At 40.3% G+C, this 17597-nt stretch overlaps 1 protein-coding gene across 1 annotated transcript in view; it reads right to left on the bottom strand.

Moving 5' to 3' along the window:
• Nucleotides 1–15541, bottom strand: part of Gmps (guanine monophosphate synthase) — a 44058-nt gene extending 28517 nt beyond the window's left edge. Inside the window, exons 1-3 of the mRNA XM_076867526.2 lie at nt 15332–15541; nt 6947–7128; nt 4088–4202 (exon numbers count right to left, since the gene is read on the bottom strand). Of these exons, the coding sequence (XP_076723641.1) occupies nt 4088–4202; nt 6947–7128; nt 15332–15358 (324 nt within the window). The 5' untranslated portion in view covers nt 15359–15541. The remainder of the gene's footprint in view (nt 1–4087; nt 4203–6946; nt 7129–15331) is intronic.
• Between the last annotated feature and the right edge of the window lie 2056 nt (nt 15542–17597).

Here is a 17597-nt window from a genome sequence, read left to right as displayed (position 1 = left end):
AAGAGGCGGCATGAGTGGCAAATAAACACACTAATAAGGAGAAAGAACATCCGGACTACAATATCTTCCCTAAATGTGCAATACAAAAAAAACTAAGCTCTGGTCATGCCAAGGGTTGACAGGGATACAGACAGAAGATATTTTTATATACTACTGTAAAAAATGCAAAATTAGAAGATGACCAGGAACACAACTCTGTCCCATATGTTGAGATGTAGAAATAATTTGTGTTATATTCAAATGAATTCAGTGAAAATGAATGACTTACAATTAAATGTATTAAAATGAATAAACCTCAAAACTGAAGCTGAAAATACAGGCAGTATGATTTCATGTATATAAAGGTCAATGAACAAAACTAAACATATTATTTAGAGATATAAACATGAATATGGCTATACAGGAAGAGAATGGGGGCTGAGGTTGTAGTTCAGTGGTGGAACACTTGCCTCGCAAGTGTGAGACACTGAGTTCGAACCTTAGCATCACATAAAAATAAACAAAATAAAAGCCAGGCATGGTGGCGCACCCCTGTAATCCCTGCAGCTAAAGAGGCTGAGGCAGCAGCAATGCCAAGGTGCTAAGCAACTGGTGAGACTCTGTCTCTAAATATTTAAATGCAAAATAGGGCTGGGGATGTAGCTCAGTGATCGAGTGGCCCTGAGTTCAATCCCCAGTACCAAAGAGAGAGAGAAAGAGAGAGAGAGAGAGGGGAGAAAAAGAGGGAAGAGAGAGACAGAATGGGTAAATTTCTGCCCAAAAGCCTAATTCCATTATCACACTATGGAAGTTCAGATAATCATAAAAGACAACATTTTTTACACATTTAATATCAGCAGGCCTGGCTTCTCTCATCATGACAGAAAAATCTGATCTTGTAATTATACAGAAACTGATGTAATGGGGAAGTACTAAGCCACTGTCTCTTACATTAAGGGATCCAATGATCTACACAGATTTCATAACAAGCAGATTTTTTTAAAAAGACTCATGAATGCCCCCCTTATATAATGTTATAACCCTCCCAACATTCCAGCAGCCACTCCACTTTAATTATCAAGTTGTACTACATAGTTAAAGTGGACCACTCGGGACCCGAGATCAATACATCACAAGCTGAGTGGGACAAAGGCATACAGAAAGAAAACAGCCAATTTCCAATATTCAACTTAATCAGGATGCGAACTCTTCTAAGACTAGAGATGGACTTTTCAGAGAACATTAAATTAGAAAAAAAAAAATAGCGGGTACACAGTGGCACATAGGAATGAGACACAAGGATGGCAAGCTCAAGGCAACCTAGGGAGACCCTGTTGCAATATTTTTTTAAAAAAGGGCTGGGCACCCCTAGATTGATTTCCCCCATATTACCACCAAAAACAAGGCAAAGGATACTAAATATTTACTATAATATATTTATTGGCTAGAAGATGATTCAGCAATTTAGCGAGGCCCTAAGCAATTCAGTGAGACCCTGTCTTTAAATAAAATATTAAAAAAGGCTTAGTGGTTAAACACTCCTGGGATCAATCCCTGGTACCAAAAATAAAAATATGGACTGGGGTTGTGGCTCAGCAGTGGAGCACTTGCCTAGCATATGTGAGGCCCTGAATTCGATCCTCAGCTCACCACGTAATAAATAAATAAAATAATTGTGTTCAACTAAAGCTACAAAATAAATACTGCTTCTGACTTTTTGAAAAAGGCAAAACATGTAACTGTAACATGTCAATTAATAATAAATTACTTAGAGACTAGTTTCCTAGCTAACTCAATTTTCAGATGATCTAATCAAGTAAGATACATTGTTAAAAGTTCTTTTAACTAGATAACCGTTTTTCTTATAATCACCAGTGATAACTTTTTGTAAAATTATCAATTTATATTCCTATCCTCTTTGTAAATAAATCTTGATCAAAATCATCTCTGTTAAGTGAGAATTTCGCATGTTACTGACTCATTATTATTTTTCTATCATCCTAACCAATGACATTGAACTTATCTGGTAAACATATACTGTATAAACTTAAAGCAAGCTATATAAAGGCTCAAATCTAGAACACTTACATCACCAAATGCTGGCAAAAATGTGGCACAGAACTCTCATTTTAAAAAATGAAGTGCCTGTTAAAAGGACTAGTATGTGAAAAATGTTGCAAAACTTCAAAGATCATGACTTATGAATCAGAGAATTTGTAGGGAAAACAAGCTCTACAAATGAGAACATCATGTCAACACAATTAAGAATAGTTCAACCCTATTCCACATGAGAGGAATCATAGCAGAGAGAAATTATACCAATGTAAAAAAAATGTGACAAAGTCTCCAACAGCTTTTTACACCTTACTCAACACCTGAGCATTCATACTGGTGAAAGATGGTACAAGTGGAAAAAATGTCACAAAGCTTTACGCCACTGCTGAAACATTACTAAACACCAGAGAATTCACAGTGCATAGAAACTCTAAGAATATAAAAAATTTGTTCAAGTCTATATCCAAATTCCACGTTATTGTTTCCTTCACTGAGAAGAAACTTTTTAGTTTGAATCCATCCCATTTAATAATTCTTGATTTTATTTCTTGTACTTAAGGAGTCTGATAAAGGAAGTCAGGCCCAAACCAACATGATGAAGATTTGGGCCTACTTTTTTCTTCTATTAGGAGCAGGGTCTCTAGTCTAATGCCTAGGTCCTTGGTATACTCTGAGTTGAGTTTTGCGCATGGTGAGAGATAAGGGTTTTATTTAGTTTTGTTGCATAAGGATTTCCAGTTTTCCCATCACCATTTGTTGAAGACACTATCTTTTTTCCAATGTATGTTTTCAGTGCCTTTGTCTCTTTGTCTTCAATTTTGTACCATTGGTCTACAAGTCTATTTTGGTGCCAATACCATGCTGTTTTGTTACTGTAGCTCTGTAGTATAGTTTAAGGTCTCGTATTGTGATGCCTTCTGCTTCACTTTTCTTGCTGAGGATTGCTCTGGCTATCCTGGGTCTCTTATTTTTCCAAATGAATTTCATGATTGCTTTTTCTGTTTCTATGAGGAACGTCATTGGGATTTTAATTGGAATTTCATTAAATCTGTATAGCGCTTTTGGTAGCATGGCCATTTTGATAATATTAATTCCTCCTATCCAAGAACACGGGAGATCGTTCCATTTTCTGCGGTCTTAATTTCAAACTTTCTTCAACCTCCAAAACCTCGTACATGTAAGTAAATGTAGTAAGGCATTTGTCCAAAATATATGCCTTAGACAACAGCAAAATATTTACCACAAAGACAAAACCTTGAAACTTAATTTAAAAAAAGTCCTTATCAAGACCTCACATCTTGGTGTATATGAGAATTATTAAGAGAAAGAAGGCATTTAAATATAGAAATTGGTTAACTGCCTTTAACTTTTGCTTAAAATTCATCAGGTATCACTAGATAATGTGTTAGAAATAATGAAATGCTCACAAATTTCATTGTATACTGCAGACAGTTCATCTCTGAATGAATATAAAAAAATCAAAGACTATTAAATATCTTCACTTTTGAAAATTGGAGGAAACCTAATTCTTACAGTTCATTATATCAGAGGAAGACTTGTCCTGATAATTTTTAACCTGTGTTTTTGAAGATTTTATAGATTTTTAATTTTAATTTTTGTACGGAGGATTGAACTCAGGAGTGCTTAAACCCTGACATCCCCAGTCCTTTTTTAAAAGAAGTTTGAGACATGTCCTACCTAATTTGCTTAGGGCCTCAGTGAATTTCTGATGCTGCCTTTGAAACCACAACTATCATGTGTCAGCCTCCCAAATCACTGCAATAATAGGCACCTGCCATCATCATACACAGCTAACTGTAAGATTTTACCATGTTCACATTATTATGCTATTTGTTACTAAAGAAAAGTGAATTTCAATATATTCACACACAAAAAAGGTAGTTACTTTTCTGTAGATTCCCTATAAGGTCCATTCTATCACACTAGTATAGCAATTCATACACATTAGTAATATGCAACCCAACTAAATAGAAATATGAATCATGAAAAGAATAAAATATAAGTGGACATCATAGCAAATTTACAGATGTACCTGCATGCCATAGCAAATCCCAAGAACAGGCTTGCCAATGGTGAATATTGCCGGGTCAAACCAGGGAGCATCTTCTGCATACACAGAATTAGGTCCTCCAGAGATGATAATGGCACTGCAGATTTAAGGAAGAGTCAGTGGATGGATACTCCAGTAGAAACAATTTCTTTATATTCTCAGCAATTTCCCCTGAGATCCAGGAGAGGGCGCTAATATCAATTTTGCCCCATTTTCTAGGCTCTCAGAATTTAGGCCAGTATTATAATTGGGCTACATACAACTTGCAGAGCATCCTCTGGGTTTTACTTAGCAGAGAAACTTTGTGAATAAAGAAGAGGTACAAACTCAGGTTATGTTCCTCACTTGGACACTGATCTTATTTTTATTTGGCCCTCAACGTTCACTCAAAAAAATTAAATCAGGGCTGGGGATGTGGCTCAAGTGGTAGCGCGCTCGCCTGGCATGCATGTGGCCCAGGTTCAATCCTCAGCACCACATACAAACAAAGATGTTGTGTCTGCCAAAAACTAAAAAATAAATAAATAAATATTTTTAAAAAATTAAACCTTTTTAATAATAGGAGTATCACTTAAATATTCATATTTCTTTATTTTTTTTTTTAGAGAAAAAAAAATTCTGACAACACCAGGCCCCACTCCTCCAAGCTACAAGAGTGTAGTCACAGCAGCTTTGTTCCTTCAGACTGCACTGTGAAGGTTTGCCATACATGGTGACTCACAACCAAGGCATACACGCACCCTGTATGAAACTGAAAGTACCAACGGGTTTGCAGATAAATCCAATTCATTTAATTCAGTTTCAATTAAATTAATTCATCCAATTCATCTAAAAAAGACAAACTGCAAGATCTAACCAAAAGTCTACATAAACCTGGGTTAAAATTTACCCTTTACCTAGAGGCTGCCAGCCGTGTAAAGACATGAAATATACTGCTAAGCTTCTAATAATTCAAAATAACATAAAAAAGCAACTCAGTGGGCTGGGGTTGTGGCTCAGTGGCACAGCGCTAGCCTCACATGAGGCACTAGGTTCAATCCTCAGCACCACATAAAAATAAACAAAATAAAGATATTGTGTCCAAGTATAACTAATTTTTTTAAAATCAACTCAACAAGCTAGGGCATGCAAATATATATTAAAAAACAATAATCTTTGGGAGCTCAAAAATCACCCTCTTAACTCCGTAGGTAATATGAGATATAGTATTCAATATTTCCTATAAAAGAGAGGTGCAAGACAACCTACTCAGATAATAAATGTGAAGGGGTGTAGGATTAGCCCTACATGTAGATCTATAACCTAGATCCTTAAAAATATAGAAACTTAAATTCTATAAAACATTTTTAACATTCAATAATATCAGTAAGTTACTTTTAGTTTTGTAAATGATAACCACCACCCTGGGACCACCCATGATCCTTCATTAACCTACTGAACAACTCAAGGAGATAAGATTCTTAGTACAATTAAAAATATGATTGCCTAAAGCCAGGATAAAACCTAAGCAGTACTTAAACCAATTACTAAACGTCTTATCTCAATAAATCTTGAGAAGAGCTTTCCGAGTTCTCAATTCCTACTCTATTTTGAAACTAACTTGCAATTATAAGGCACAACAAGACACAAGCCATTATAAATACCAATGCTATGTATTAGGCAGATCAAGATCTTTAAAACAATTAGAATGTCTCTCATTCCACAAAACTAAAATTTATTGTACAAAGGGGTAGCCAGAGAGCAATGCCAGCAGGAGGATGACAGACCTGAAAGGCAAGGTGCTATAGCTCCTCTCCCGTTGCAGAGAGCAGCGCTGGGTAGCTGTACCTAGCAACTGTTAGGAAGCACGCTTAAGAGTTTGGTGATCAAGCATTTGCGTCTCCATATTGTAAAACCTTTGTAGTCTGAGTTAATTTAACAGGGTATTTTTCTGTGTTTCAAATGAGGTGAACAATGAAGCTTGGGTTTGACAGAATGTTTCTGATTTCTCAATTCTTACTGGTAAATCAAAGTCAACAAAGATAGATGAATTCAAGGATTCCTTCTTGCCCTACAATACATTTCAGAGAGAGTCATCTTTTATCTGTATCCTAAAACTAGAACAGAGTTAAGTTTAAGCCTGCCTTTTCGATTTCCAATTCATTCTACTTCAGAAACCAAAAATCTCACAGGATAGCATATACATATCGGTGAGGTCTTTAAAAATTCTTTGAACCATTTTTCACTTGAACAAATTAATTTTTTTAAGGAAAATAAAACACATTTGGGGGGCTGGGGATGTGGCTCAAGTGGTAGCAGGCTTGCCTGGCATGCGTGCAGCCCGGGTTCGATCCTCAGCACCACATACAAACAAAGATGTTGTGTCTGCCGAGAACTAAAAAATAAATATTAAAATTCTCTCTCTGTCTCTCTCTTTAAAAAAAAAAAAAAGAAAAAAACACACATTTGGGGAGAAGCACAGCACCTCCAATATTAGATTTAAGGACAGTTATGGGCAAGAACTGCAGCTGCCTGCTTCTGGAAGACTCTTAACCAAGAAAGGTAAGCAAGCCATGAGAAAAGGCACAGCACTTGCCAAAGTTAGGCGCTGAAGGAAGGAACCACATATAAACCAAATGCTGCCTGACCACAAGGGTACAAGATGTTGCAATTGGCCCTTATATTAGACAAAGATCTAAAATTTTTTCTTTGCTTTTACCCGAAATCAAAGTCATGGGAAATTTCTTGTAAAACCACTCTGCATGGTTTTCATTAAAAAATTCAGTGTCCAAGCAAACTAATAATAAAATATTCCATCCTACAAAGTCAAACCCCTCTTAAAAACATCAATGAAAAGTCTACCGGAATCCTTGTTCCTTTATGGCAAAGGCCGGTGTTTCCAAGGGAAATATTTCAGACTGCACGAAGAGTTCCCGCACTCTCCGGTCTATGATTTTCCCATACTGAGCACCGGCGTCCAAGATGACAACAGCTCCTTCGTAGTGGTGGCAGCCATCCTTGAGGTCTCCTCCAGCATTCTCCAGCTGCAAACATTGACACAAACATCTGAATTATGAAAATCACAGCTACTTAAAAAAAAGGGGGTAGGGTGGACACTATCAGCTCCAAAAACACACAGAACTGAAATCTTAGGACAATGAATTGCCAATTTAATTTTTCTTTTCTTTTTTTCCTTTTTTTTGTTTTTTTTTGAGGACAAGATACTTTATTTATTTTATGCAGTGCTGAGGATCAAACCCAGTGACTCACACATGCTAGACCAGCGCTCTGCCATCAAGCTACAACCCCAGCCCATCTTTTAAAGGGAAGATTTGAATACATATCCATGTTATTGGCATCCAAACCAGATATGAAGACCAATGGAACAGAAGACACAGAGACAAACCCATGTAGTTATAGTCATCTGATATTCAACATAAGTATCAGATGCCAAAAACATGTTGGAGAATAGACAGCCTTTTTAACAAATGGTGCTATAAAAACTGGATATCCATATTTAGAAGAATGAAAATAAATCCATATCTCTCACCCTACAGAAAATTCAACTCAAAGTGTTATCAAAGACCTAGGAATTAGACCAGAAACTGCAACTTTATGAATAAAACATAGGGTCAACACTCCAATACATTGGCAAAAGCACTGATTTCCTTAGCAAGACATTTAAAGCTCAAGAAATAAAATCAAGAATCAATAAGTGGGACAATATCAAATTTAGAAGGTTCTGCACAACAAAGGAAAGAGCATGAAGAGAAAACCTAAAGAGAAAAATCTTTGCCAGCTACTCCTCTGAGAGGGAATTAATATCCACCATATATGCAGAACCCAAACTTTTAACACCAGAAATAAATAGCTCAATCAATAAATGGACAAAATAACTAAACAGATATTTCTCAAAAGAAGAAATACAATGGCCAACAAATATATGCAAAAAATGTTCAATAACTCTAACAACCAGGGAAATACAAATCTAAATTGCATGGAAATTTCATCTCACTCCAGTCAGAATGGCAATAATACAAATAATAATAATAATAATAATAATAAATGGTGGCCAAGGACATGGGGGAAAAGGTACACTCATACAGTGCTGGTGAACTACAAATTAGTACGACAACTCTGGAAAGCAATATGGAAATGCTACAAAGGACTAAGAATGGAGCCAGGCACAATGGCGCACTCCTATAATCCCAGAGGCTCAGGAGGCTGAGGCAGGAAGATCACAAGTTCAAAGCCAGCCTCAGCACTACTGTGTTCAATCCCTGGTTCAAAAACAAAAGCTAGGAGTAGTGGCTCCAGAGGCTGAGGCAGGAGGATGGCGAGTTCAAAGTCACTTTCAGCAATGGTGAGGCGCTAAGCAATTCAGTGAGACCTAAATAAAATACAAAACGGGGCAGGGGATGTGACTCAGTGGTTAAGTGCCCCTGAGTTCAATCCCTGATACCAAGAAAAAGAAAACAAAAGACTTAAGAATGGAATCATGGTAGTGTAACCCAACTATCCTATTTATCCTATTATCCTATCCAAAATAACTAAAACTGCCATACTATGGTGATACAGGAACATCAATTTTTGTTTGTTTCAGTACCAGGGACACTTAACCATTAAGCCATATACCCAGCCCTTTCTATGTTTTATTTTAAGACAGTGTCTCACTAAATTGCTGAAGCTGGCCTCAACTTGTAATCTTCCTAACTCATCCTACCTAGTCTCTGGGATTACAGTTGTGCACCACCACACCTGCACAGAACATCAATTTTTATAGCAGCACAATTCACAATAGCTGAATTATGGCTTCAAGCCAGATGCCCATGGATAGATGAAAGAATTAAGAAACTGTGAAACTGTGGTATAAATACACAATAAAGTTTTAGTCCATCATAAAGAATGAAATCACGGCATTTGCCAGTAAATGAATGGAAATAGAGAATACTATGCTAAGTGAAATAAGCCAGACTGGAAAAAAATCAAGGGTCATATGCTTTCTGGTCACAAGGGGAAGCTAGAGCAAAATAAGGGTGGGGAGGGGTTGGCATGTAGCTCAGTGGTAAAACGAGGAAGGGAGGAAGGGAGGAAGGGAGGAAGGGAGGAAGGAAGGAAGGAAGGAAGGAAGGAAGGAAGGAAGGAAGGAAGGAAGGAGAGAAAAGCAAATATTAACTTGCTTGCACAAAATAAGTAATAAATAAATCACAGAACAAAAAAAAAGTTCCACTATTATTAATAAGAACAAAACAATGATGTATCTGCCAGTATTTCTGTTCATTTAAAATTTCCTAAATTAAGGGCTGCTCATCTAAAATTTGTTCAAAACAGGATGTCAGAAACCTAGCTGGGCGTGGTGACCAGAGACTCAGGAGGCTGAGGCAAGAGGATCAGGAGTTCAAAGCCAGTCTCAGCAAAAGCAAGGCACTAAGCAATTCAATGACACTCTGTCTCTAAATAACATACAAAACAGAGCTGGGGATATAGCTCAGTGGTTGAGTGTCCCTGAGTTCAATCCCCAGTGGCAAAAAGAAAAAGAAAAAAAAAAGAAAGAAAGAAAGAAACCTTAAGTCCTAGATTCAGTTCATAATGAGACTAAAAAGAACTCCTGAGATTAGTTCTCTACATTTCAGATGAGGTGAAGATGATTTAAATTACATGGCACACTGTGAGGTTTTATTTATTTATTTTTTTAAAGTTGTAGTTGGACACAGTACCTTTATTTATTTATTTTTATGTGGTGCTGAGGATCGAACCCAGGGCCTCACGCTTGCCAGGCAAGTGCTCTACCACAGAGCTACAACTCTAGCCCCAAAATGTTTAATATCTTTAGCAATAAGGGAAATGTAAATCAAACCTCCACTGAGATTTCATCTCACTTCAGTCCAGAACACAAATAATAACTGCAGGTAAAGATGAGAGGGGAAAGGCACACTTAGTCACTGCTGGTGGACCCTGAGTTAGTACAACTAGTACTATGGAAATCAGTACACGGTTTCTCAAAAGACTAGGAATGGAACCACCAGATGACCCACCCCTGCCACTCCTCAGTATTTATCACAAAAAAATGTAAAGTAAGCAGAGTGCAGTGGCACACACCTCCAATTCTATACTCAGGAGGCTGAGACAGGAAGATTCCAAATTTGAGGCCAGCCTAGGCAATTTAGAAAAGAGCTGAGGATGTTAACTGGGTGAGTGCCTCTGGGTACAATCCCCCATATAAAAAAAAAAAAAAAAAAAAAAAAAAAAAAAAAGGAAAAAAAATCCATTTATTAAAAAAAAAAAAAAATTTAAATCAGCATACTATGTTTAATGCAGCATAATCCACAATAGCCAAGTCATGGAACCAGCCTAGGTGACTGTCCACAGATGAATGAACAAAGGAAATGAAGTATATGCACACAATGAAGTTTTATTCAGTCAAAAATAATGAAATGAGGCATTTGCAGGAAAGTGGACAGAACTTGAGAGCATTGTGTTAAGCAAAATAGGCCAAACTCAGAAAGTTAAGAATTGTATGTTTTCTCTCAAATGTAGAAGCTAGAGAAAAAAATGTATGAAAGGTGGGGAGAATCTCATGAAAACAGAAGGGAGGCCCACAGAGGAAGAGGACTAGGGAGGTGTGAGGAAAGGGCAAGGGGAGGCAGCTCGGCATAAAATCAATCAAATATGTGTGTATGAATATGTCACAACGAATACCACTATCATGTTTAATTATAACACACCAATAAAACTGATTTTAAAAAACAAGTAATTTATGACCTCAATTTTCAAGAATTTTATAATAGCCTTGTTATTAGCACAATTATTAATTCAAAAAATAATCCTAACATATACACATTAGGTTTGAACTTTAGCAAAATTGTAAATACACTTTACTAGAAATCAGAGCCAGACTCAGAACAGCAAGTGGTCCACAGTGAAGTGACTGCACAGACCAGATCACCCAGGACTGTCCAGTGTATCTCACAACTTAACATTTGTCTGAGATCTTCCTTTTTTTTTTTTTTTTTTAAAGACAGAGACAGAGAAAGAGAGAGAGAGAGTTTCAATATTTATTTTTTAGTTATTGGCGGATATTACAACATTGTTTGTATGTGGTGCTGAGGATCGAACCCGGGCCGCACGCATGCCAGGCGAGCGCGCTACCGCTTGAACCACATCCCCAGCCCAGAGATCTTCCATTTTTAACAACATATTATCATGTAAAATTGCATTAAGGCAGGATGAGAGGAGCTTGCTGGACTTTCACTCTACATTTCCATCTCCTGCCACTGCCTTAGTTCTCTTTAACTTCTGGTTCAGTCTGAGAGCCAGACAGACAACACAGCTCTTTCTGTATACAATACAGCACACTTGGACACTGGCATTACACTAGGGGTAGCTAGCTACCCGGTCTCAGGTGCGAATGGACACATATGAGAATCTGAAGTGCCCACGAGACAGTGGGTCCACCTGCCAGTTGTGGCAGAGCCATTCCACAGCTTGCAGATGCACAAACCCTCTAGGCCATCATATTCTGGGAGGAGTGGAAAAGGTCAGATTTTGAGAAATATAGATAGGAAAGATGCTGAAGGCTCCTGTGCATTGTACAGAAGAGAGTAAACAAAGCACTCTTGCAACAGGTGTTTTGCCATTTACTGAATTGCCTAAAGCCACAATTATTTATTTTGTTTGATAACATTTTATTTTGCAGCGATATTTATCAACTATTTCCACACTTCTTTTTATGCTTGTGTCTCCATTTAGGCACTGAGAGTATACAGTCATGCTGCTACAACCACTTTCTTCCTAGCACAATTATTTTACTGAATAATCTTGAGTATAAAGACTTAACAACAAAAAAGTATCACCTGGATCCTCAAAAACATAAACCTGAAGCCATGGCAAGGGTCCAACAAGAAAAACAACTGTTAAGGTATTACTATAGCAAAGCTATATTTATTAAATCACTGTGATTTTGAATACAAAAAAAGTCTTTATTCCACAACAAGCACAAAAAAAATAAAATTCTACCTAACCTGTCGTTAAATATATGCAAGATTTAAAACTCTGAAAAAATTCCTTTCTTGATTCAGAATTATGTATTAATCCTGAGGGCTTCACTCATTTTAAGCATCTATATAGAGTTTAGATAGAGTCAAAAAAAAAACTAAATTTAAGTACCATAAGAAGAGTTTATTTTGCACAACAAATAATCATTCCTTACTTCAAATAGTATCCTCCAGATTATACTTCAGTTTATCTTCAAAGTAAGTATAGGACAAGTCTATATTTAAAAAACATGCCAGGAGCTGTGGCAGATGCCTGTAATCCCAGGTTAAGGGAGGAGGACGGCAAGTTCAAAACCAACCTCAGCAAAAGCGAGGCACTAAGCAACTCAGGAAGACCCTGTCTCTAAATAACATACAAAACAGGGCTGGGGATGTGGCTCAGGGGTCTTTGATCCCCAGTACCCCACCAAAAAAATAAAAAGAGTTGGGGATGTAACACAGTGGCAAAGTGTCTAAGTTCAATCCCTTATACCAAAAATAAATACATAAAAATAAAATAAAAACCCCAAATTCTATAATTTTATAAAAATAAAACCTAAAATTCTTGGGTTGGGGATGTAGCTCATTGGAAAGGAACATGACTACCACATACAAAGCCCTTCTTGTTCAATCCCAGCACTACACACACACAAATTTTCTTAAAAAGACAATTATTTTTCCTAAGTGACAAGTTGGCCTACTCTAAAAGTAATGTCATCTGAGATTCCTGGAAAACTTTCAAATTCTTTCAAATCTAAGAACATACTACAATAAAAACCATTCTTTTTGCAATATACTTACAGAACAAAACAAGAAGGTAAAAAAATCCATCTTTGAATTTGAAACTTTTTTTCACATAACACATTATTATAAAAGGTGATAACTGGGCTGTTATGGCTCAGTGGCAGAGCACTTGCCATGCACTTGTGAGGCACTGGGTTCAATTCTCAGCACCACATAAAAATAAACAAACAAAATAAAAATATTTTTTAAAAGGTGATAATTGTTTAATTCCCAATACATCCCAGATAAAAAAAATCCAGGTTATAGTTCCATTAAATTTAAAACCTTAGTTTTGAAAGTTTCAACTTTAAAGTTAACATTATTAGGGCTGGGGTATAGTTCAGCAGTAGTAGAGTGTTTGCCTGGGTTCAATCTCCAGCAAAGAAGAAAAAACAAAAATTCACACTGTTAGATACCATTCAAGAGTCTGTATTACCCAATCAATAGATAACACCTTTAATCCAAGCCTCATACACCCAGTCATAACATCTCAGGGAAGGTACCACCCTACTCCAATCAAGAGCCTTCAGCTTAGACAAGGGGACAAACAGCAGGAAACTAGACAAGTCATACAAACAAGCCCACTGATAATGCTGTCTTCTTTATATACAACCTTGCCATAGTGAGAAAAAGTACTTCGAGAAACACTGTCTATGCTTGTGTTGATATGAAATGAGATCTTTAACTTAATAACATTACAGCAGTTCCTTAACTAAACAAACTAGTCTGCCTTGAGGTTAACCAAGTAGCTTGGAAAAGAAAAAAAAAAAAAAAAAAGCTAGATTCTAATCCCAGCTATGACATACAGGTCCTTCCTTCCCAGCTCTAAAATGCTATGTACAAAACCAAAGAAAATATCCGAATTATTTTACAGCATTTAGGTCACTCCCTAGTCTGTCCTGTACAAAAATGCCATTTTAGAAAACTCTGATAAATGTACCAGAAATAGAAATCAAATCCGGCCCTTTCCCAATTTTTAATTTATAAACTAGGATGTGCATATAATACACAAAAGCATAATTAATGTCCCTTTTTTAAGCCAGAATTAAGTTCCTCGGTATTTTACTCTCATGGGACAGTGGTTCAGTGGTAGGCTCTGGAAAAGTGACTCCTACTCAGACTTCCAGGTGGGTCTCTTAGAAAATCTTACTTCAATTATTTACTGTGCTTATTTCCCTATATTTAACATATCTTTACTTTAAATACTTAAAATCAGGCATCAGGGATTCTCCCTCGCCCTTAGTACATAAAAATTATAGATTTGATTAAATATGTTAATTCCCCAATTGCTCCTCTTGAAAATGCTTCCAACTTGATCCACATCCAATTTTCAAAATACTTTTGTAAAATGGTTCATTACACTATAAAAGATATCGAGGGCCTTGAAATAAAACTTAGTTCACCTTGGGCTCAAACCTATCAAACTGATCAAGATTCTCTTTAAAAGCCTATCTTAACGTCAGTCAGTCTTCCTCTTCTCGGACGCACTAGGTAATTTTCAAAGCATGAAAATTAGGTCTGAGTCCTTCTAATGCTAACAGTTGATTCATCTGTGAGCCTAAAGATGGATCTTTCCGCGAATTGTAACGATCAAAATTAGGGCAAGTGGAGAGAGCTGCACTCGGGTTCACATCAGTTTCTGAGGTATGAAACTAAAGGGTTGAGCGTCTCGTCCGGCTTTAGGATCCGAGGAAGCGCTCCAACCAGCCTGCGCATCACCAGTACCTCATGACCGGTCTCGTCCGTTCAGCAAACAGGTCGTGACCAGGTACCGAGCGCCGGTCCTCTCACAGCGGCCCCACCAGGACCTGCAGCCAGGACTGGACACCGCAGCCCGCTCGGCCAGGTCACGTCCATCGAAGCCAGCCTACCACGCACCCCAGCGACCTTGACCCACGTGCTTCCGAAAGCCTGGCCACAATCGTGCACCGCGCACACCTTGCCCCGGGAAGGCGCACCTCGCACCCGGGCCAAACGCCTCGAGGCGGGGCTGGGCCGACTCCGGGCCACTGAGCCCCACGCCGCGCGAGAGGTGGCGGCAGGCCCGCAGCGGGCGGGAGGCCGGTGCCCGAGCAGGGCGCGTGGACGGGGCGGCCCCGGCTCACCTGCCAGCGCGCGGGCCGCGGGGAGGGGCGCAGCGGCCGAGGGCGAAGGAGGCCGTGGCGAAGGAGGCCGGCCCGAGGCGGCGACCCCGCCGGGCTCGGGCTCCGAGGGCCCCCGCCGGCCCTGCGCCCCCGCCGGCGGGAGCTCGCCCGCCCCGACGCGCAGGCGGAACCAACAAAGCGCCGCAGCTCCCGGCGCAGGCTCGCGGCGGGCGGGACGGGGGGCTGCCCTGAGCCAGGCCCGGCGCGGGAGGTGAGAGGCCGCCGAGGCTCGGGGTCGGGCCCCGCGCCGCAGCGGGCGGGAAGCGATGAGCGCGCCCGAGGCTGACCTTGGAGTCTCCGTTGCACAGAGCCATCGGGGCCGCAGCGGCAGGCGCACGAGACGCGCTGTGAGCTGCCGGAGGAGCGGACGCCGCGGAACGAGGCCGAGCGCAAGGCCTGGAGGCGGAGAGAGTCGGGCCTAATCCGCGCGCGAGCCCAGCGCCACGGGAGAGCAGCGCTGCCGCGCGCCGCGCTCGCTTCCGCCCGAGCACGGGGAGGAGCCGGGGCGTGGTCAGCGCTGGGACCCGCCCCTGAGTGGGCGGAGTCACCTCCGAGGACCGCCCCCGCGGCCACAAAGAAGCGGTCCCCACACCGCCCCGGGGAAGAGTTCGCAGGGCCTCACGCCCCTCGCCTTCGCTTGGAGGAGGATCCCTCTCGCCTGCGCCTCGGCCCCTCCAGCCGCTAGGCCCAGGAGCTGCCCTGCAGCGCTCAGAGCCCGGCGCAGGCAGAGTGACGGGCCCGGGAGAGCACGCCTCTGCAGAGCTGCACTGGGGGCCCTCGGCCGCTGCCGGATACCGGAGGGGCCCTGGCCGCGTCCTGCTTCGGAAAGTCTCGTGGTGAATCGGGGCATCAGTGTGGGACTGGACCATTCGATCCATCCAAAGGCCCATAGCCAGGAGCGGTGGCACACTCCTGTATCTTAGCGGCTCGGGAGCCTGAGGCTGGAGGACCGGTGGAGGTCAGCCTCACAATTTAGCGAGACCCTGTTTCAAAATAAAAGCGTTGCGGCTGGGGTTGTGGCTCAGTGGCACGTGTGAGACTTGATCCTCAGTACCACATATAAACAAATAAAATAAAGACATGTCCAACTACAACTAAAAATATATATATATTTTAAAATATATAAATGCATAAAAAGCTCTGGGTGTAGTACGGTGGTAAAGTGCCCCTGGGTTCAATCCCCAATGGATGCCGGGCTGGGAAAGTGGCCACAGCAGGAGCAGCATTTCCAAAAGAACGGAGATGGGGAGCAGCTTTTGGATAGGCTGCTGAGCCAAGAGATTGCTCTTGCAGCTCTATTTAAATAGCAAACAAACTTTTTATTTTTATTAGGATCTTTGGAGGGAGCGAGCTGCAGTCCCTCTACCTACCTATGAAAACAAGTATTGCCTTGAATTTCGTTATCCAGGGACTCAAATTGGGGTCGAACGACACTAAGTTTTGTTTTGTTTTTGGTAGCGGCGATTAAACTCAGGGGCCCTCGACCTCTAAGCCACATCCCCAGCCCTATTTTGTGTTTTATTCGGAGAGGTCTCCCTGAGTTGCTTAGCACCTCGCCATTGCTGAGGCTGACTTTCAACTCGCCATCCTCCTGTCTCAGTCTTCCAAACCGTTGGGATTACAGGCGTGCGCCACCTGACATTAACACTCTTGAAATTCTTCCCCTAACAAAACCTTTCTACAAATACCCAGCTCTTTCCCTACAGGGGGCTAATGCTTTGCTACCAGAGGCGCACACCTGTAATCCCAGCAGCAGAGGAGGCTGACAGGAGGATTGCAAATTCAAAGCAAGTCTCAGCAATTTGGAGAGATCCTGTCCCAAATTTAAAAATAAAATAAGAAAGGATGGGCATGTGGCTCAGTGGTTAAGCACACCTGGGTTCAATCCCTGGCACCAAAAAAAGAGAGAGATCCAGAGAGAAATGCCCATGCTTATAAAATCCACCTTAATCTAGAATTGGAGTTTCTTAGCCTGGCATTGTGAGCACATCTCGTAGAGTTAGAAAGGATAGTAGGAAGTTGGAGGCCAGGCTCGCACCTTAGCCAGATCCTAAGCAACTTAGCTAGACCCTGTCTTAAAAAATAAAAAGGATAGAGGATTTAACTCACCCTGCATTCAATCCCCAGTGCAAAAAAAAAAAAAAAGTTTTTAAAAATAAAAGAGAATTGGTATTTCTATCTCCCTGATACAGAGGAGAAAATCAAGTTTGAGTGAATTAATATGCTTCTCAATACAAAAGTAAAGGTTACCCAACCTGGAAAAGAATAGGTTTAGACTCCAAATATTTCACCTACCTGTTTTTGATCTGAAAAATGAATATTGGAGCCCTCCAAAGTCATGGATAACTGAGTTGTCTTGGTGAGTCTGTGTGAACAATCTGGAGAATACTCTGGTAGCCAATAGGAGCGTCTCAGCTTGCCTAAATGTTCACCCCTGAGGGCATGGAATGTGAGGTGATGTGCTGACATAGAGGATTGGATAGCTCTCATCCATATTAGATAATGTCTACTTTAAATGATTCCTAGAGGTCGCTTGTGTTTATTAAGAATTTC

Source organism: Callospermophilus lateralis, chromosome 10 (genome assembly GCF_048772815.1).
Source record: "Callospermophilus lateralis isolate mCalLat2 chromosome 10, mCalLat2.hap1, whole genome shotgun sequence".
NCBI classification, from domain to species: domain Eukaryota; kingdom Metazoa; phylum Chordata; class Mammalia; order Rodentia; family Sciuridae; genus Callospermophilus; species Callospermophilus lateralis.
This window is presented reverse-complemented; position numbering and strand designations above follow the sequence as displayed.